The sequence below is a fragment of the Sebastes umbrosus genome, chromosome 7 (assembly GCF_015220745.1).
Source record: "Sebastes umbrosus isolate fSebUmb1 chromosome 7, fSebUmb1.pri, whole genome shotgun sequence".
In the NCBI taxonomy this organism is placed as follows: domain Eukaryota; kingdom Metazoa; phylum Chordata; class Actinopteri; order Perciformes; family Sebastidae; genus Sebastes; species Sebastes umbrosus.
In genome coordinates, this window is record NC_051275.1 from 6,562,151 (window position 1) to 6,583,886 (window position 21,736).

The 21,736-nt window shown below is 40.5% G+C and overlaps 2 protein-coding genes across 2 annotated transcripts; both read left to right on the forward strand.

The window, feature by feature from the left end:
* Positions 1 to 2,031: 2,031 nt before the first annotated feature.
* Positions 2,032 to 4,053, forward strand: opa3 (outer mitochondrial membrane lipid metabolism regulator OPA3). The gene is made up of 2 exons (XM_037774307.1): positions 2,032 to 2,223; positions 3,434 to 4,053. The coding sequence occupies exons 1-2, from the start codon at positions 2,082 to 2,084 to the stop codon at positions 3,760 to 3,762; spliced, it is 471 nt and encodes a 156-aa protein (XP_037630235.1). The 5' UTR covers positions 2,032 to 2,081; the 3' UTR covers positions 3,763 to 4,053.
* Positions 4,054 to 5,801: 1,748 nt separating this feature from the next.
* Positions 5,802 to 19,987, forward strand: hnrnpul1 (heterogeneous nuclear ribonucleoprotein U-like 1). Its single transcript, XM_037774251.1, has 16 exons — positions 5,802 to 5,930; positions 6,461 to 6,737; positions 7,674 to 8,042; positions 9,180 to 9,393; positions 9,537 to 9,610; positions 10,171 to 10,310; positions 11,317 to 11,416; positions 11,529 to 11,641; positions 11,908 to 12,174; positions 13,092 to 13,214; positions 14,203 to 14,331; positions 16,644 to 16,812; positions 17,603 to 17,890; positions 18,073 to 18,215; positions 18,307 to 18,519; positions 19,045 to 19,987. The coding sequence occupies exons 2-16, from the start codon at positions 6,494 to 6,496 to the stop codon at positions 19,159 to 19,161; spliced, it is 2,703 nt and encodes a 900-aa protein (XP_037630179.1). The 5' UTR covers positions 5,802 to 5,930; positions 6,461 to 6,493; the 3' UTR covers positions 19,162 to 19,987.
* Positions 19,988 to 21,736: the final 1,749 nt, after the last annotated feature.

Consider the following 21,736-nt stretch of genomic DNA (forward strand, 5'->3'; position numbering starts at 1 on the left):
AGATCATTACCTAACATTACCCATTACCCAATATTACAGTATCACTGCATCACCGATTGTGAAATGAAATGGAACTCTTCCAATGAAACGTAAGTGTCAACCTAGGTTCTTTAGATTTGCGTAAGTTCACATTATTTAAAAGGTGAGTCACCTAATAAAGGATTGGCCTTGTTACTTGCGCATGTGGGCGTTTTAACTTGGAAAAAAAAGTTCAGAAAGTTGTGTTTGGTGGATTATTTCTTTGTTGTTACAATGCTAATTGGCATTGTATTTTACATGGTTGGAAAGCCTGTTTATTTACCTTCACAATGATGTCCAACTTGTAAAGATCATGCAATTGTGGGATGAGCAGCACAGCTGATTATGTGGGTAGCGCCCAAGAACAATTTGCCAAAATGCTCTGCCAATGGTAAACAGTGTATTCTCCTGTTGGTATTGACTCTTGTTTTGAGCTCCAGGTGCACCTGTGTGCATGGTGCCTGCTAGGTACTGCGCCCTACTAAAGTGATCATTTGGTGTCTGCTCCAAGCATCGGCATGCCACGTTTATCTAATCTTGATAAGGCCCGTGCGATAGGGCAAGTTGAAGCTGGTGTTCCGCAAAACCAAGTTGCAGCATTATTTGGAGTCAGCCCTGGTACCATCTCCAAACCGAAGAACACAGACAATGGAACCTGAACATGTGGGGGAATGTCATATTCAGTGATGAGTCCAGGTTCTGTCTGCAAAAGTTGGATCGCAGGGTCAAAGTATGGAGACGACGCGGAGAACGCTATGCTGATTGTTGCACCGATGGAGTAACAGCTTTTGGTGGGGGCAGTGTCATGGTGTGGGGCGGCATGTCCCTCACTGGCAAAACAAGGCTTGTCATCATTGAAGGCCATCTCAAGGCAGTGAGATATCGGAATGAGATTCTGCAGCCAGTGGCGATCCCATATCTCCACAATCTGGGACCTAACTTCATCCTCCAAGATGACAACGCTCGCCCCCACAGAGCCAGGGTTATCACAGACTACCTCCACAATGTGGGAGTAGAGAGAATGTAAAGGCCTGCCGAGAGTCCAGACCTCAACCCAATTCAACACTTGTGGGATCAGCTTGGGCGTGCTGTACGTGTTAGAGTGACCAACACAACCTCGTTGGCTGACCTGCAACGAATCCTGGTTGAGGAATGGAACGCCATCCCACATCAACGTGTGACCAGGTTGGTGACCAGCATGAGTAGTTGGTGCCAGGCTGTTGTGGCTGCGTATGGATCTTCCACCGCTACTGAGGTTCCTGATGGTGTATTAAATGAATAAAGTGTAAAATAGCCAATATGTCTTGTTTGTTCCTTGTTACTGATAGAGAGCTCAATCATCCAATCCACCAAACAACTCAAAACAAGAGTCAGTACCAACAGGAGAATACACTGTTCACCATTGGCAGAGCATTTTGGCAAATTTTTCTTGGGCGCTACCCACGTAATCAGCTGTGCAGCTCATCCCACAAATGCATGATTCTTACAAGCTGGACATCATTGTGAAGGTAAATAAACAGGCTTTCCAACAATGTAAAATACAATGCCAATTAGCATTGTCATAACAGAGAAATAATCGACCAAACACAATTTTTCGAACTTATTTTCCCAGTTTATATATATATATAAATAATTGTTATTGCAGACCTGCATGTGCATTAACAATACAAATATGCCAGTTGGATTAAGGGATAAATAAAGTATAAAAAAAGAAAAAGACAAAGTATAAATAAGGGTTCAGCAGTTCCCATAATTTTACAGTTTACATAGCCTATAGAGGTTTGTTGAGTGCTGAATAGTTTGTATGTAGCCTACTGTTGCATTTCATTTATAAAATAAATAAATAAAAGCTTTATAGAATTTCTAAATGTACAGAAAATCTTTCTGTGTACTTTTGTGAATGTGAAATAATGACAAAAAATATATAATATAATGCTGTTTTCCTTCTGAACTGCACACGTCATAAACACGTGGGCGGGTGTGTGACTGACTTGTCAATCATATAACGTCATGACGTCACCTCCACGTTCCCCGCCCTACGCTGGTCAACTGTTTCCGCCAAGATGGTAGTCGGTGCTTTCCCCATCGCCAAGCTCCTCTACCTCGGAGTGAGGCAGATGAGCAAGCCTGTAGCGAACCAAATAAAGGCGGGAGCCCGGAGAAGCGAGTTCTTCAAGACGTACATCTGTCTGCCGCCGGCTCAGAGTGAGTAACCGAGCTAACGGCTACCTGTGACCGCTAGATTGTAGGTGTCAGACACCCGGACGAGGGATAAACCAGGAGGGCTGCGACAACCAATCAGATTGTAGTTGTCAAGACGGCTTATCCAATCATCTTCATGGGTTCATCGAGTTGACCAATAGCAGCCAGGCAAACTCGAAGAGGGCGGGTCTTGTGTGTCATTGAGCTAGTTGCATGAAGCCTTTGCTTTACTGTCAGGACAGGACATCAGTCTGAATGGCTTTTGCCCCACAATATGAACCATTGTTAACCAGCTGCTATGCTCTGTTGTTGAGACACATTTGCCAGTTCAGTCGTACTAAACACAACCAAAATAACAAGGTAAAGCTAATTGTATACAGTGCTATTTAGCCTTACCTATCTCTAACTAGTCAGCATTCATTTTCAAAAGATTTACACTATTCACACTAAATTAAAGTGTTTACTGAGCTCTTTGTCAATGCTAGAATATTTTGGACAATAACATGGAAACGTGGACAAAGGCACCATGGCGCCTTTAAGACATTGTATTTTTATATCCATACCATACTGTGGTATATTTTATATTCTATTCTATATCATATTGCTGTACTATACTATATATATTATGTTCTACTATTTTACTACCTTTCATCTTATATCTCATAGCCCATACTATATCATAATTTACCATTTTATTCTATACTGATTTTTGCGTCATTAATCACTCTACTGTCACTTTAACTTGTCACTTTTGTCTCCAATGCTCTTATGTAATTCTATTTTGTGTTTTATTCTTATGTTAGTGTTATATACCTCTTGTTATTTCGTTGTTTTACTTTCTCTATTTATCTGTATTGCTGTCCTTGTGCTGCTGCAACAACCGCATTTCCCTGCTGGGGATTAAAAAAGGTTTATCTTATTTTATCTTATCTTATCTTATCTTGTGTAAAATGTTTCCTGACGTATTTGAATTAATGGCAACAAACTGTGCTTAAGAGGTTTAGTGTGCTCTAAGCTCACTACAAAGTCAATCGCACATTGCAAACTGTATACAAACTGTATGTGAACACATGCATGTCGTTGCATTCTCACTTGCATTTCAAACTGTTCACTTTGAGACCATCTGCAGCATAAGTGCAAATGTGAGCAACATCCAAAGATCATATTGAAAGTCTAACTGGAACTGTCTACCGTTTGCTCTTTGTCCTCACAGTTTACCACTGGGTTGAGATGAGAACGAAGATGCGGATCATGGGCTTTCGGGGCGCCACCATTAAGCCGCTGAATGAGGACTTGGCTGCAGAGCTGGGTGCAGAGTTGCTGGGGGAGGCAATCATCTTCCTCATTGGCGGTGGATGTATGGTGCTGGAGTACAGCAGGCAGGCGGCTAACTCTCGCCTCAAAGAGGAGGAGCAGAACGAGACCATCACAAGCCTACAGACTCAAATAGGAGAACTGACGCTAACCACAGAGACTCTAGATGCTCAGATCAGAGAGATCAACAGGCAACTGCTGTCCTTTCCTCTTCCCACCAAAAAGTGACTGACTTAGTTCTTTACTATATGACGTGACCCTGTTTGTTGGTCTGTGTGTGAACAAACATAGTACTGACATATGTACAGTATGATAACAGCCCTGCTCCACACACTATTCCCAGTCCATTAATTTGGGTGGAAGAGGTGGATATATAACATATCGGTGCACTATGGATTTGGGTGCTGTCCTTAGCTCATGTTTTGAGCAACTAGTTGTAAAGGGGGATTGCTATGATATTCATGGTGTATTTCTATGGTTGATCTTGCATGTTCATTATAAAGTTGGCTGTATATAAAATGTACAACAAAATGACATCCTTGAAGATAATATATTTTATAACAGCTCCAGGCAGCATATTACTTTATCTTTTTATTTCAGTGATCTTCATTGACCTTAAGCACTTAGGAAGGTCTGACTTCCATTCTTCATTTCAATGCATCAATTTGTGAGTGACCCTAGATGATATAGAAATAATAATTTGCACTTGATTGAAGGCCAGAAACGAACAACAAAGACAAACTAACATCGAATCATATTATTGGATCATTTTTAAGAGTGTCTGCCCCTACAGTTTCATGGACACGTCATGTTGTATTTACACTGTAAATCACTTTTATGGTTCATGTACATTAGATGTGAAGACAACTGTAAAAGGAGGATCTCAAATAAAATGGTACACTGTCTGTTAATAGTTTTTTTCACTTTGCACACAAGTAGTGATGGAGGAAGAATTCTTACTTAAGGAAAAGTACTAATACCACACTGTAAAAATACTCTGTTACAAGTCATGCATTGAAAATGTTAAAGTATGAAGGTATAATCAGGACAATGTATAGTACTCAATGCAGAAAATTGTCCCCTGTGCCTACCATTATATATTATATATCATTAGATTATTATTACTCGCAATAATGTAAGCAGAATTGTACTGTTGTAGTCTATTGAGGTGGAGCTAATTTTTTAATATTTTGTATAGGACTGCAACTAATGATTATTTTTATTAACGATCAATCTACTGATTATTTTCTCCATTAATCGATTGATTGTTTGGTTTATAAAAATTCCAAAAATAATGAGAAGTGCTGTCACAATTACTCAGAGCCCAAAGTGACACCAACAGTCCAAACCTCAAAATAATAATAATAAAAAAAAATCCTCACATTTGAAAAGCACCAAGAAACTTTTATCAAACAATTATCAAAGTAGTTGCAAATACATTTTCTGTCAATCGATTTATCGACTAATCTTTTCAGCTGCACTTGTAAAAATCTGAATTTGTCAAGTAACTAAAGCTGTCAAATAATTGTAGTGGAGTAAAAAGCAAAAGATTTCCCTCTGTAGTCGAGTAGAAGTAGAAAGTGGCATGAGAATAAAATACTCAAGTACAAGTACCTTAAATTTAAAATTAAGTACAGTAGTACTTGAGTAAACATACTTAGTTACTTTCCACCACTGCACTGTGGTATTACTACTTTAATACAAGTAAAAGCCATACATTGAAAATGTTAGCCTACTGAAGTAAACGTACAAAAGTATTAGCATCAAAATATAATTTAAATACCAAAAGTAAAAGTAGGCCTACTTATTACGTAGAATGACCCATTTCAGAATAATGTATATTATAATATTGGATAATAATTATTGAAGCATTTATGTGTATGTATACTTTTTCCACCACTGTATATGATCATGGATGTATTAAAAGAACAGTATTTAATATATAAGTATACGTACAGTATATAGGTAAGTATATGATGTGTGTAAATAATGATGTAAGTATATGATGTGTTAGGGCGGAAGTGATAAGGCGGGTAGGTTTATGACACTACATTACCCAGAATTCATTCAATGTAAACACCGCATCACTTCCCACTTTGGAGTGTTCCAAGTGCGAGATGAGCAATATGCACACAAACTAAACTAATCTGTCTATTTCCCCTCACATTCAGCTGTTCACATATAACTAATTATTACAAACGTACGTGTTGTTAGTAGACACAACACGTGCACCTCGGTGTTTAAATAGTAGCAGAATAAACCTGTGAGTATCAGGTGAAGATGGGCTGGTCTTGTTTACTTCCGGTTGTAGGTGTGTGGTTTCCGGCCGTTAGAGGGCAGCAGCGACACTCTCAACCTCTCATCACGGCTGACCCGCGCAACCAGCCGGAGACAAGGTAGGCCTCAACGTTATCTATTCATTATGCATCATAACCAGGTTATACGCTCAGCACAATGTGCACTGACTAATAGACCTGCGTGCAAAACAGAGCAACGCTTGGAGTTTGCATAGTTTACAAGTTAAAGTTAACTTACTGGTGCTGCATCGGTGCGTTAGCATAGCGCCATGCTAACGAGGCTACTACCGTTAGCTAGCTATGCTAACGAGGCTACTACCGTTAGCCACGTAGCGACAACTTTAAGTGAATTACACATATTCCAGTGATATGACCGACTCTCAAACAGCTCTGTAGTTATAAACACGATACTATATGTTGTATATATTATAAGGCTTATATTGATTTAGTGGAACCAGGTGAAATGGTGCAGTTTATCCAGCGCTGCTAGCCTAGCTAACCTGCTAACTGATGTAGCCTGTGTTGCTGGGACTCTCTGCCGCCATCAGATATCGATTTGAAAGTTGGACGCAGTGTTGTGAGCTGTAACGTTACTTAACCATTTCACCCCCCTCCTGTTTTGTTGTTAGCAAACAAGTAAAGGCAACAAACACCGGAGATACATGATGAGTGTTGACGTGAAGAAACTGAAAGTGAACGAACTGAAAGAGGAGCTCCAGCGCCGCGGCCTGGAAACCAGAGGCCTGAAGGCTGACCTGGTGGAGAGGCTGAGAGCCGCGCAGGAGGCGGACGCTCAGGGTGATACCTCAGAGCCTGGGGAGAAGGGAGAGAAGGAGGATGATTACTGCCAGGATAACGACAACGACGATGATGGAGAGGATGCAGAGGATGCCCAAGAGCAACAAGGTAAGCCCCACTGATGCTGGATTTGAATGTGAAAGACATTTGTCTGTGCAATATATCCTTGATGCAATATACACCACCTCAAGTGCAACTACCTTTGTTTACATTTTATTTATTACATCTACCCTACCTATTTTACAAGTGCAATTACCTCTGTTAACATTACATCTATTTTTATATTTTATACTTCTAGTGTAACACTTCTGTTTATATTTATTTATTACATCTACTTTACCTGTTTTATTTGCTTTATAACTGTGCGTGTTTTACCTGTTATAAGTTTTATCTGCCTCGTTTAGTCTTGTCAAGTATTTGTTTTAGAGCACTGACCAGAAGTGGCAACTGGGAATCTCGTTGTATTTAATAGAATAACAATAAAGCTTTCTATTCTATTTTTAAATATATGTTTAGCTCTCCTATTAGACTTTGATTAAATTAGATCTAACTTTATTGTCATTGTACAGAGTTCAGGTACTGAGACAACGAAATGCAGTTCAGTGTGTGTGAGGCAGAGGCAGTTCTAGTGCAGATGTGTGTGGCATTTAAACTTAAGAATCCTTTGTCTTCAGATTTATATTGTTTATCAATTAACCAAGCTTCATGAAACAATGACAGGGTCTGCTTTATTTGCCTGATTTGAAGTTATGTGCACACTATACAAACATTAACTTGTAACATAGCCATCTTTTAGATCTAAATTGACTGACTCCTTTGATGAAGCTTATTCCCTGAAAAAATTGCTCTTCACAGATATTGTGTAGAATTGACCAATCTGTGTGTATTTAACATAAAGAGGTCTAAATCAACTTGCAGATGAGAAGTTAAATTTAGAACAAACTGTACAAATAAATCATGCAAGTTCTTCAAGAGTGCATTGAGTTTATATTTTTCAGTTCGTACGAGCTTGAGAGGTAAAAGTTTTGGATCTCCCCTTTTTAGGTGAAGAAGTAGCTGAGGATTATGGTGAAGATGAGGGCGAGGGTGAAGATGAGGGCGAGGGTGAAGATGTTGTCGAGGCTGAAGGTGAAGGCGATGGTGACGATGATGCCGAGGATGATGGCGAGGCTGATGGCGAGGCTGATGGTGATGGTGAAGCCCCTCAAGAGGAAGATGAGGGTCGAGATTCAGGTGGTTACTACGAGGACGAGGAGGCAGAAGGCGAGCCTTATGAAAGTCGACAAACTTCAGACTCAGGTCACAGCATGCCTGACTTCACAGCAGATGTTGATATCCAGAAATCCGAGATGATGTCCGAGGAAGAGACCAAGCCTGTGCTGGAGCCAGAGGAGACAGCTGAGAACAAATCAGGTGATTTTCAGCAGTTGTTCAACTAAACATGACCTGTAGACAAAGTGTTTTTGCCCAAAGGTACATTTTGTGAAATGCTGTAAATTCCAAATGTCACTAAGACAAAATAACACCTTGATTTGATATTTATCACATAAAGTGTTCACCACCAGAGTAGTGAGGATATAAATAAAGTTGATAGTTGAGAGAGACAAACTCTGCAGACACAGTAAAGTTTTTCTAGTATTTAAGACACACATCATGCCATTTAATCGGTGGCATAATGCCTCAGTGATTAGTGTCACCTCATAGAGCATGTTGGATTTGTTCTGCTCTGTGGCTTCCTGCTTCCCCTAAATTGTCAAGATGGGGTTTTCGATTTGTGTGTGTGTTCTAATATGGTGCAAGAAATGAGACGGGCAGGACTCTGACAACTCCAAATAGTGCAACTTCACCTAATAAATTTGGCTATATAAACCAGGTATTCTTAACCAGTGGGTGCCTCAGAGCAACATCTAGTGGGCTGCGGAGGTACTGCCAAATTATGAGTTTATTTAAACATTACATTTTTGGTAATTTACATTATAAGTTATTTTTATTTCTAAACATGCTCAAGTAGTCACATACATTTGAATGCATAATTTCAATGATCAGTTAAGTTTGAATATCACCCCACCAATCACGACACATCATCAAGTAGAGACACACAAGTTTTTCCACTGTTAGCTAGCTAGCGTTCCCTCGGATGCAGTGACAAAGAATGGATCAGTTTTTGAGATAAAAGCTCCCAGGTGTGTGGTGAGGATATATGACCCTGATTACATTAAATCTGGATTATAATGGGAGGCATTGATGGATAAGGGTAAGCAGAATATTTATTTTGGTCATTAGAACTGACAGTGGTGTAACACATATTTACAGCCCAGTTTATCTAAATTCAACCATAGTTAACTGTGGCGTTACAAGTTACTGGCAGGAGGGGAACAGAATATTAGAAACACCTCTTTACTACATTGTCAGCAAAAACAGAGTTTTTAAACTGAAACTAACATATATAATGTATAATCTATTACAAAGCTGTCCTTTTCGACTAAGCTTGGTTGTACAGTTGTAACACTGGATGGGTAGCTCACTGTCATTGTTCATTTATCATTTTAGAAGTCAAAGTGGAGGTCAAAATGGAAGATGAACCCGAGCCTGCTCGAGACACACAGGAGGATAGTCGTGGGACAGAACCTCAGGGCGAGGGGGATGGAGCAAGTCGGGCTGAGCAAGTCAAAGCAGAATCTGATAGAAGTGGACACTACGGCCGCAAGAGACCATATGAAGAGGGCCGGAGCTACGGCTACTATGAGCACCGCGAGGAGAAGAGGTATGCTCATCCTAAACTTGTGTTGTTTTGCATTAGGCTTCTAGCTGGTAGTATTATACACCAACAGTAGAATAAGGGACTGGTCTATTTATATGAACTTTGTCAATGAAAGTGGCTGTTAACGTCATACTCTGCTGTTACAGATCCCGCACACCACAGCCCCCTGCTGAAGATGAGGAAGAGAACATAGATGACACTCTTGTAACAATTGATACATGTAAGTAAGAGGATAAAACAAGTATGTCTTACTTGTGAAAAATGTGGCCACAGCAGGATTGTCTGTTACCTGCAGTGATAATTAGTGCTCTGTTTACACCTTTTATCAGAAGAAGAGAAGTGAATTCAGGAGTGGACTCCCATCTCACAAGCTCCTTAAGACAAAGTGTTAGATACTATTACCTCAGCCTGCTCCAAAGCCTGCAGTGCTGCAACCCCAAGTGCCTTACCAGAGGTGATATATCTCTGCAAAATGTGTTGGTACATTCTACAATGACGTGTTGGTAGTTAGGTGTATGCCAAATAGACTGAGGAGTCTCTGACAAATGGATCCAGGGAGGCTGCCGGTTGGCCACTGGAAGCCCTGATTTTGACTGATTGTAATAACTGATTTTGATGCCAAAGTGGATTCAAATGACACTTTATGTGCTTACCTCATACAGTTGCATAGCTTAGACTATATTCATACATGTCTATATCATGTTTTGCACTGAAAATGCTGGACATGTTGTATTTTTACAAGCAAATACATTTAAAAAATCTGTTTTGGCTTCTTTTCAGACAACTGTGATCTGCATTTCAAAGTGTCCCGAGATCGCTACAGTGGTTATCCACTGACCATCGAAGGCTTCGCTTACCTGTGGGCTGGAGCACGAGCTACACATGGTGTCACCGAGGGCCGCGTGTGTTATGAGATGAAGGTAATGAATAATAAGTATCTTCCTCTAATGTCAAGGTGGTGACGCGTGCTTCACGCATACAACCAATGAGATGATGTTGCTAAGTTTTCTGACAGAGCTAGATGTTTCATCTGGTGAAACATTAAGCTACTGTAAATAAACTTTCTGTTTACTGTGTCCACATGTGACATAATGGTTCCTGATACACAAAACATGCTCAGTGTATTAGTTATTTTTGAAACCGTGGATGAGCAGCTAAGCTATGTTGTTTATCCTATTAAAGGGGAACAGTTCAATTAATATTTGTGAACATGAGCTCCTCTCTCTCAAAGCCAGAAACCAGAGAGTCTGGAGCTGCTCCATAGACAATGAATGGACCGATTTTGTGGACCCACAGAATGATTGTTTTCTTTTTTATACCCAAATAAGCTTTATTCTACTGTAGTGTTGTCAATTATGAAACAGAAAGTGTTCCCATATACTTGGAACATTCCCCTGGGTGCTCTCTGTGTCATCTAGAACATCTCGCCCTATTCATTGTCTATGGAGCAGCTCCACACTTTATACCCTATGATGACATCACAAGTTTGAGTTTTAGCACTGTAGTTTTTGGATTTGGGAGAGATTTGGCATGTTTATTAATACTTTTTGGACTGTCTTAGACAACAGGAATAACGTATGAATTTTGAAAAAGGGTATAGTTCCTCTTTCACATACAGCATGCTTTTACATTGAAGCACTACATTACTCTTTTGGCCTTTTTGATGTCAGTGTATGCACCATATATTTGCACCATACTTAGTTGTTGAAAACTAACACTGGGCAAGATTTTAAAATCCCACACTGCCTAACTTTGAACACAAATTTCAGAGATTTTACTACCAAAATTCAAAACAAAACATGATGATTAAGCTCGTGTTTAAGTACCTTCCAATGTGATGACTTGTTGCTGTTATCCAGCACTAGATATTCCCTGACTGTCTTCTCTAGGCTTTTTTTTTACCTGATTTGTCTGCCCATTCTTCAGATCAATGAGGAGATTCCTGTAAAGCACCTGCCCAGTAGTGAGCCAGATCCCCATGTGGTCAGAATTGGATGGTCAATCAACCACAGCAGCACTCAGCTTGGTAAGAGGAGCAGTTGCCCAAACAATCAAGATGATGTTTGACATGAATGAAGCTTTGCTGCAAAGAAGAGCTGTGGCTTAAAATAGTAACATTTCATTCTGTCTTGTTTTAGGTGAGGAGCCATTTTCCTATGGATATGGAGGAACAGGAAAGAAATCCGCTGACTGTAAGTTTGCAGACTTTGGCGAGAAGTTTGGTGAAAACGACGTCATCGGCTGTTACATTGTAAGTAATGGCAACAGTAATTCAACTACTTTATCTTCTTTTAATAGCACCGTATAAGGATAATTTGATATAACTGACTTATCATCCTTTATATTGCAAAACAATTTATTAAAATGGACCTCAGTTTGATTAATTTATAACTGTTTCTTTTTGTTTGTTTATCAAATATTTATGGTAATAATTTCTCATAATTCTTGTGTTATTTTGCCCATGTAGTTGACAGTGCAGTATTAACAAGTAAAACTCATGATGCCTTCCTATTTTAGGACTTTGACAGTGGTGACCAGGTGGAGATCAGCTATTCCAAGAATGGAGTGCCATTGGGAGTGGCTTTCCAGACAACCAAGGAGGCGCTGGCAGGCCGTGCCCTGTTCCCTCACGTCCTGGTGAAGAACTGTGCTGTTGAGTTTAACTTTGGACAGAAGCCGCAGCCGTACTTCCCCCCTCCAGAGGGATACACCTACATCCACGATCTCGACATGGAGCACAAGATCAGAGGCACTAAGGGACCTGCCATCAAAACTGATTGCGAGGTATGGCAGCGCTGAAATTCTAGAACAATATGCAGCTTTTTCTGCTCACAAAAATGCTCACAATGTCCCCCTTACATTACTTTTATAACAGTGACATTACATTAATTCTAGGGTGACTTTTTCCCACATATATATATATATCCTCATGCTGAAACGGACTAAATCCACTTTTTAAAGCGGAAATTAAAATACAATCTTCCCCATCTTCACCCCTGATGAGTTTGCAGTTTGCACCCAAGTTGTCTCTACAGTGCACTCTTATGTATATTTGATGGTAAATGCATTGTTTTCCTTTGCACTGGGTCTACTGCCATACAACTACAGTTTCATTAATGAGAAAGCAGTTATGTTGGCTATTGTGCACTGAATATTTCATTGTTTTTCATTGTCATCCATTATTTGTTGTTTTTCTTTTGCCGCAGTAATGGTATTATTTTTTCCTTTTAGAGGTATTAAAAAGGGTCTTAAAAGTCATTACTTGTTTTTAAAAAATGTGCAGATACTCTGAAAAGAAAAGAAGCAAGTTGTACATGATAGATTTTTTTTTTTTTAAATCCTAGAGGCCCATAGAAGGAATCTCACTTCAATAAGCATTACAAGCAAATATGAAAGTAATGTAATCAACAAAAGTAAACATAGAATCAGAAAGCAAATGTGTAGTAAGCAATATAAATCAAGCAAATCAATGAGGTACAGTGCCTATCGGACATATTTACCCCTCCTTAGACTTTTTAAATTTTGGTTTTATTTATTTCCGTTTATATTATAATCCTACTCGATATAATTTGAATTTGACAATGATCAACAGAAAATTCATTTTAGATCAGTTCTTGTTTTAATTGATTTTATAAGGAACTGGTCTTGGGGAGTAACTTAGGGGGTAAAATCAACCTGTTTTCTTCATTCCCTTGTTTCAGATCTTGATGATGGTCGGCCTGCCTGCCTGTGGAAAGACCACTTGGGCCATGAAGTTTGCAGAGTCTAACCCTGAGATGAAGTACAACATCCTGGGAACAAACGCCATCATGGACAAGATGAAGGTGCGTTTGGGCAGCCACCCTTAATACTACACAAACATTCACATTAGGCTTGTACTGACTGACGATCGGATCGCATATCGACGATTGATTTTTCCTACGCCAATTTTGAGGTGATTTGAACCTAATCTAAGATATTATGAAAATAATCTTTAGAATCTGCCCCCTACTGTGCATTTAGAGCTGTGCCTGGTGGAGTTGCCTGAGCCCCTTTAATCAGCATGAGTGACGAGTGAATGTTAAATCCTTAATTACAAACCAGTTTGCCATTTACTTTCCATGGATCTAACCCCCCCCCCCCCCCCCCCTCCATATGCATGCTCCAAAACCAAACACCAAAACTTTGCTCTGCGCTCCATAAGAGTAGTTAACATTATGGATACTTTTTGGATGGTGATATTAAAGATAGGATAATAATGTTAAACGGTTAATCGGAACATAATGCTGTGATATTGTCGCACCAGCACAGACTTTTAAAAGGAAGCTGTTGTTTGAACAGAGGAGACATTTCTATTCAAAATATATATATATATTTTTTTAATGTGTAAATATTTTACATAAAATGACACACTCTTTTATAACTGTTTATTCACCTATCTTTAACTCTGTTGCTTGCAGAGAGCTTAAAAGTTTGATTACTTCAAAGCTCAGTCAAATGCTGAGGCACGCTCAAGATGATTATTCAAAACATTTAATCCAAATTAAATCCTAATGTCAATAATAATAATAATAAAAAAATACTGAACAGAGAATGAATTATTTTATAAAACCGAATAAATATACTACTACTACTAAGAATGTTATTATTAATGTGATAAAATATTCTAACAGTAGAAATGTGTTACATTTTTCTTCCGACACTAAGACTAAATTGCCCGGGCTGGCATTTCACTGGCGTGCTGTGGCGTAACTCCCCCTCTTACTCCTGCCACCCCCTCATTCACACGGTGTTACAGTACATTTCTGTCTTATTTGACTATTTGTTCTGCAGGTGATGGGTCTGCGTCGCCAGAAAAACTACTCGGGGCGCTGGGATGTTCTGATCCAGCAGGCCACCCAGTGTCTGAACAGGCTGATCGAGATCGCTGCCCGCAAGAGACGCAACTACATCCTAGATCAGGTACTGCCCTCCCACCCACACTCTGCTCTCATACTCGCCACAGTCAGTCAATGTGCCCTGATGATCACTCTCTCTAATGGACTATTTATTTATCTTTCAGGGGGGCTCTGTGTATTATAGAGTAGAAGAAGCATTGATCACCCTCTTGTCACTTGCTTGTCTTGTACTGTAAAGGAAAAATGATTAATGGCTCTCATAAGTGACAGAATATTTCATGTTTTCATCCCTCAGTATATTTGCACTTGCTATTTCTTGTCATAATACAGTATTGTTTGTCTTGTGAATTCCAACAATGTACAAGTAAACCATGACTATGTAAAGATGTTGAGAAACAAGTAAGCTCTGACTGGTGAGTAAGAAAAACACCTTCCGTTGCTAATTTTAATAAGACAGAGTTGATAGCTTTTTTAAAAGCTATTTTTAAGTGAGATACATGGAACTTTTGAGTGTGTTTTTTAATAAATTGACCCTCAAGGTAAGTAATGACTAACAGTTTTTAGATTTTTAGATCCTTGTGTTCAGCAAATGTGAAAAAGGTAGGTGGGTCTGATGGCGGACTGTCTTTTCAATGGACACTGTGAGTATGTGCAGGTAGGTTATATCTGTATGTTGTTGTCTTGACTGGGACTAGAGTCCGTATGAAGAATCAGGTAAGTTGAGGTAAGTGTGGGTGGCCCCCGTCAGAATAGCGAGTTTTGGATGCAGCATGCTCTCGTTTATAAGTGTGAGATCGGTTGTGCTAAAACGAAGATTTAATTTGACCGGTTCAGAAGGAGAGAATTTTCTGTAAAAAGCAAGGAATTGTCAGATGTATGTAGTTGATTTTGTAGACGTTGTTAATGGAAATGATAGCGAATGAAAGAAAGTAGAAGGATTTGGTGGTACTTGTACTTTAATATCTTATTCACTGATTATCACAATGTTGTTTCGATATAAACGTTAGTCGTGACATTACTATAGAACTGCTTTTACTGATATGCTAAAATGAATAATGCAGTGTTGATTATCTGTTGGTCGGTGTAGAAACTACTGGTAGCTGTCGTTGAACAGGGAGGTTGGTTGGTTGTTTGCAGCAGGTGCTTTGAGTTTCGTGCCCGAGCAGAAACTTTTTCTGTCGAGTGGTAAAGTGTGCCAGCGAGTGCTCTATTTGAATAACAGGACACAGTATGACGCTGACCTTATTCTTATCATCCGCCCGGTTTGTGCTAAATATGTGGCAGTTTGAATTCTGAATGTAACATGTAAATTATGTTATTAACATCCTGTTGTGAATTGCAACCAGCTGCAACATTGAAACATCCGAAGATTTGTTATGAAACGTTTTGTTTTTGATTTCTTAAAGCGAAGTTTCGACTCACTGCACGTCAGTACACACGCGTCGATGAATATGAATAGTTTTTACAACATGGTGGACCAGAGACGGCGATTGAAAGTTAGTCTAAGCTTGACAAATGAGAGTAGCGATGGAATAATCACAAATAATTTTTACGCGTAGATTGCATTTTATGCAACATGTCCGATGTCATAATGCCCCGGTAATGACTAATACTCGGGTTACTAACTGAACTATTATATGGCAAGATATAGAATAATTATATTTTTCACCATGTACCCAATAAAACATCTAATATGTCATTATTTATGGCAAATCACAATTTATGGCATATTAAATTTGCGCGTGGTGGTTTTTGTTTTCACCATATATTTTTTTCTTTATGTAATACTTTGCAAAGAATGTCAACCAGTATTCTGTTTCTGTACTTGAATTAATAAGCTGAATCAATATTGATTAAATTTTACTGGTAATACAGCGGCGCGTCACACATTTCATCATCCGAAGGCATAGATAATAGATACATCAGCGATCGCTCACAATAGAATCCAGCAATAACACTTTTAAAACATATTTACGAGCCGCACATTGTCACTGCATGAAGACATATTTGAGTAAGCACAGTAACTACTTGAATATCTATTTTTTGTTATCGATTGATCTGAAACTCGTATGTCTATGTTGAGTTACTGAGCTAATGTACAGTACAGTCAGGTTGAACATTTGTGGGGGGGCCCCCTTTTTATGTCAATAATTAACATTCCCCAGCGGCCACTGGGGCACCTGAACGCACTGACTGTGAGGTAAGTCTGTGGAGTGACGAGAGGCCACTAGAACTTGAGTAAAAAGCGTAGACTGACATCCAAGCCAAACCTCTCTCACTTCATTATTGCAGGGTTCCAGCTTCCTTCCAGTGGAAAGCCATTACAAGTAAACAATAACAAACAAGCTTCTACTTCTTTCTTGTCACCATTGCTAGACAAATGTATATGGATCAGCAAGGAGACGAAAAATGCGTCCTTTTGAAGGTTTTCAACGCAAGGCTATTGTAATTTGTCCCACGGACGAGGATTTAAAAGAACGAACATTAAAGCAAACCAATGAGCAGGGGAAGGATGTGCCCGATCATGCTGTTTTAGAAATGAAAGGTAGGAATGCTGTGGAAACAACAAATAAAACACCAGATCTACTTTTTTACTTTTCTATGTGTTGTCTCTAAAATCAAACTTGGAAGATGCCCCCTACCCCCCCCCCCCCCTTCCCCCATCATAGCCTTTGGCCAGATATCAGACCTGGACATTTTTTTTAAAACAGCCCACATGAATTTGATTCTTCCTTATTTTTGCCCCCTATCTGCCACTCGCCATACAGCTTACTTCTGATGCACTGCAAACTGAGATGTGGGCCGTGTTGAGGTCATGTAATCGTAGAGCTAAGATTCTGCAATTTGCTTTCCCTGAAAGGGACGTTTCCAAATAGCAAACTTTACAAGCAGTCACGTGCTGAAGTTGTTGGAAGTTAATTTGTAACAGCATTACATCAGCTGTCCTTGGTTTGCAGTGCTGTTTCCTCTTCTCACCAACCTTCTAGTTGTCCCTTTTGTCCCCCTTCCCACCTCTACTGAAATCCCCCCTCTCCTTTGTCTGCTTAAGCAAATGCTTCCTCCATGTTCCCCTGGAGGTGGCGTTTGTTCCCTTTACCCTGCCATCTGCTTTCATCTATCTGCTCTTAGTTTCTCTATGATTCCCACTGCCTCTGTATGGTCCTAATTATGTTTTCATTTTGTCTCCCGGTGGTGTGGCTGCTCTGGTCTTCACTACAATCCCCTCCCCCTCTCTTTCTCTCTCTGCCTCTCCATCCGTCTCTCGCTGGATGGGCTGTCTCTCTCTCCTCCTCCTCCTCCTCCTCCTCCTGTGGTCACCTCTGTCACTCTCCAAGCCAACTTTACTCTCCCCGAGGCTTGCGACTTCCTGGAGGCGGTGACGTTTGTTGAGCTCAAGTGCGATGAGGCTGAAAGTCTGCTGAAGCAGTACAATGAGGAGGGCCGCAAGGCTGGCCCGCCCCCTGAGAAACGCTTTGACAACAGGCAGGGCGGGTTCCGCGGCCGGGGCGGCAGCGCTGGCGGCGGCGGCGGCGGCGGTAGCTTCCAGCGGTACGACAACCGCGATGGGGCCCGCGGCAGCTACCAGAACCGCAGTGGAGACAGTGGCAGTGGATACAGAGGAAGTGAGTGGAGCAGTCTGCAGATGTCGTTTTTATTTTGATTATTGATTGATTGTGATTATGTAAATCTGTAGTATGATCGCTTCCTCAGTTCTGTGATTTTAATGTGGAAAAACTATGGCTAGTATATTGTTTACAGTTAAGTTATGTATATTGCTAATACGTCATTTTTGTTTGTTTGGTAGGCTACAATCGTGGCAGCTATAACCAGAGCCGTTGGAGCAACCGCGACGGAGGCTCTGATTCACGCGCCGGGTATAACCGCAGCCAGCCGTCAGGAGCAAGCTACAATCGCCCGGTCCCTTACACCAAGGCAGCATACAGCCCGGTAATTAACATGCTCTTTTTTATGTATACAATTTAAAAAAAAAACCAACTAAATTCAATAGTAATTGAATGTATTCTTGCTTCACCTCCAGGGCTACAGCCAGAGCTACAGTCAAGGGTACAACCAGGGCAGCTACAACCAGAATTACTACGGCAACTACAGTCAGTACCCAGGATACAGCCAGAGCTACAGCCAGACGCCCGCCGCTGCACAGACGTACAGCCACCACCAGCAACAGCCAGCGCAGCCACCGCAACAGCAGCAGCAGCAGCAGCAACAGAGCTACAACCAGCAATATCAGCAGGTAGGCAATGAAACTAACACCGCCTCTTGCACACGTGTGAAAATCAAGCAGAAGAGAGTGAGGGAGGCAGAGAGCTGGTATTGGACATGAATTTGTGCTTGGCTACGTTACTAGAACCCCAGTTGGTTTCATAGCCCCGTTTACAGTGACGATGTCTGCATGCACAAAATATTCCGGTGTTTGCCCTTATTCCGAAAAAGACAATATTCCCACTAAGCCGTTGACATGGCTATTGAAAATTCCACTAATATTCCCGATTACATACAGCCGTGTATACTATGATCCTAAAATAAAACGAAAACTACCGGCGTGACGTAGTTGTGATCATAGCTGAATCGATTTTTATTTATTATTTTCCCCCACTTTTACTATTTAATGTGTGACACTCACAGATAGACTTTGGGCAGAGTCGTCCTTCTTCTAAAAGTCATCCACTGTGCCAAAAACAAAATGTGCAGGGGCAGATAAAAAGTGTAAACATGCTCTCACCACTGTGCTCGCTCGCTTTCTGTTTCTCTCTCCCAGTACGCTCAGCAGTGGCAGCAGTACTACCAGAACCAGAACCAGTGGAACCAGTATTACAGCCAGTACGGCGGCTACCCTGGACAGGGCAGCCAAGGCTCATCTTCCGGTTCCCAGTAGCTTCGCTCCGCATCTGTACCTGCATCCACCCGTGTCCTAAACACTCTGACCTCTGCAGCAAATGGATTTTGTACAGCCTCACATTAAGTCCCCAACCATAACTGTCTCTGTCTGGGTTAACACAGTAGCCTTCATTCCTCACCAATCAATGTACACACGAACTGTATACAGGTTGATGTCTTTTCAAGTTTTTTTACTGAATGAAGTCTTACTCTAAGCAGTGACTGTGAGGTGGTAGATGATAGGTATCAAAACATTTAATGAATGTTATCCATTATGCATTCAATGTGGACGTCTGTCGAACCGCAAACTCCACATTTCCTACAGATTCAAAGAGGTAATTGTATATTTCTAGGATGCGTAGCGTGAAAACGTGACAGGGCAGGAAAAATACAGCAAGGCCTGAATAATTGCTTGTTTTGAGAAGCTTAACAAAGAACAAAATGCATGCTTTTTACCTTCACACACCTCCCACCCCCCCACCCTCCTCTGTCTTGCTCTTTATTTTTCAGTTTCCGAGTGAGCACATTTTATTTACTCCCGATAGAATTCAAACATTATGGAACATTTTTTTATAGGTGTTGATACTGTAGTATTTAAGCGTTAATTCAAGTCTTTGATTGAGAAGAATATTTTGCCACTCTGAGTAGTTGTATGTGCAGTTTTCTTTTTTTATCCCTTTGTGATTGATGTTCATTGAGTCCAGTAGTTAAATCCAGATGTTAAACTCATTTTTTTCTACCTGAAAATGAAAATCTGATAATGACCCCGTTACCCATGCTGTCTTCTTGTCTTTATACAATAAATGCAATTGTATACGCCTGGAGATGTTCATATCTTTTTTTTTTTTCATAGTTGAAGATTAATTACACGCACACCATGTAGGTGCGAAGCTGAAAGAACAGCGTCGGTAACGTCTGCACAATACTCCATGCCACGGTATTTTTATTGACTACGTTTCGATCTTGCTTGGATCTTCGTCAGGTCAAAATGTTTGAAAAAGTGGAAACCGCACCTATATTTATACAATATAGGGAGACAAGCTCTATGATGGCTGGTGTAGTTCATCCCAAAACATCCATAAACAATTCACAATTTGATAAAGCACATAAAAACTAATAAAAAAGCCATACTTCTAAATATCAAACATGTTATTTTATGCAATATTCATCTCGTATATCAGAAAGTCCATCGCCTATGTTAAAAAATATTACATTAAGGTAGAGGAAAAAGGAAAGCAGAATATTTAATACTAAATTGGGTTTAAAACACCCTTCTAAATATAATCATTATATCAAATCCCAATATAGAAAAAGGCTCCCGTTGTAGAACATTTTTTCATTTTTAAAAAGATGTATAAATGTAACCTATATATAGGAAGAGCCATCATAGTACAGCCACTATTATTTGTTTTAGAGAATATGTTTGATCTCATACTCTTGACTCAGACCTCTGGGCATGAGTCTAGAGAGTGAAAATATATACACACCGCTCAAAAAAAACTAGAATGGCACTCGGAGGGCGCAGACCTCCGCCCCCCCTCTTATCCACCTGTGTTTTTGTTTATGTTGAGATCAGCAACTTCATTCAAACTGGACAGAAACAAAATAAAACTCACCTAAACCGTCGTTGCTACTCTTTCCAACAATCACCAAGTGTGCTTTGGTCAAAGTCAACTGTAATTTCACCGAATTTAATGTGGAAAAAACGCAGAATCTACAGGTGTCCTCCCCCTCCACACTCTCTCTCTCTGCAGGCAGAATGAAAGTCATGAACGCGTCATCAGTTACACTGTGCATGTCTTAAAGCCTGTGGTGTCTAATGCACAGGCTGAGCGGAGTTCTAAAAAAAAATTCCCGAAGCCGGATCATGATCCGGATCGCCACCAAAATGTCATTAAAATTCTTTGTGGACTTTTGGAGTAATCCTCCAAACGGACAAACCAACAAACAAACCAATGCCGGTGAAAACATAACCTCTTTCCTAGGCCTTCAGCCTTGACGGAGGTAATTAAGAGAACACTTAATCATCACAGTATAACAGCAAGTCAGTTAAACGTCAGGGATATCAATCTGTCCATTTAGGAAACACAAGTGATTGTGAATCACTTTCAGCTGCTTTGGTGCAAATGAAAGTGACAACAGGTGTCAATGGAGAGGCAACAGCAAGACAACCCCCAAAAAGGGAATGGTTTTGCATGTGGTCACAAACAGTTGCTCTCTCCTCATCCTTCCTGACAGATTCTTCTCTAGTTTTGTGTTCTGCTAGTGTCCTTGTCACTACTTGTAGCATGAGGCGGTACCTGCAGCCCAATCAGGTTGCACAGGTAGTCCAGCGCCTCCAGGATGGCACATCCATACGGTATCTGCTCCTTTGTGTGAGGAGGAACAGGAGGAGCACTGCCAGAGCCCTACAAAATGACCTCCAGCATGCTACTGGTGAGCATGTTTCTGACCAGACTGTCAGAACCAGACTCCATGACGGTGGCGTGAGGGCCCGACGTCCTCTAATGGGACCTGTTCTCACAGTCAAGCACCGTGCAGCTTGATTGGAATTCGCCAGAGAACACCAGAAT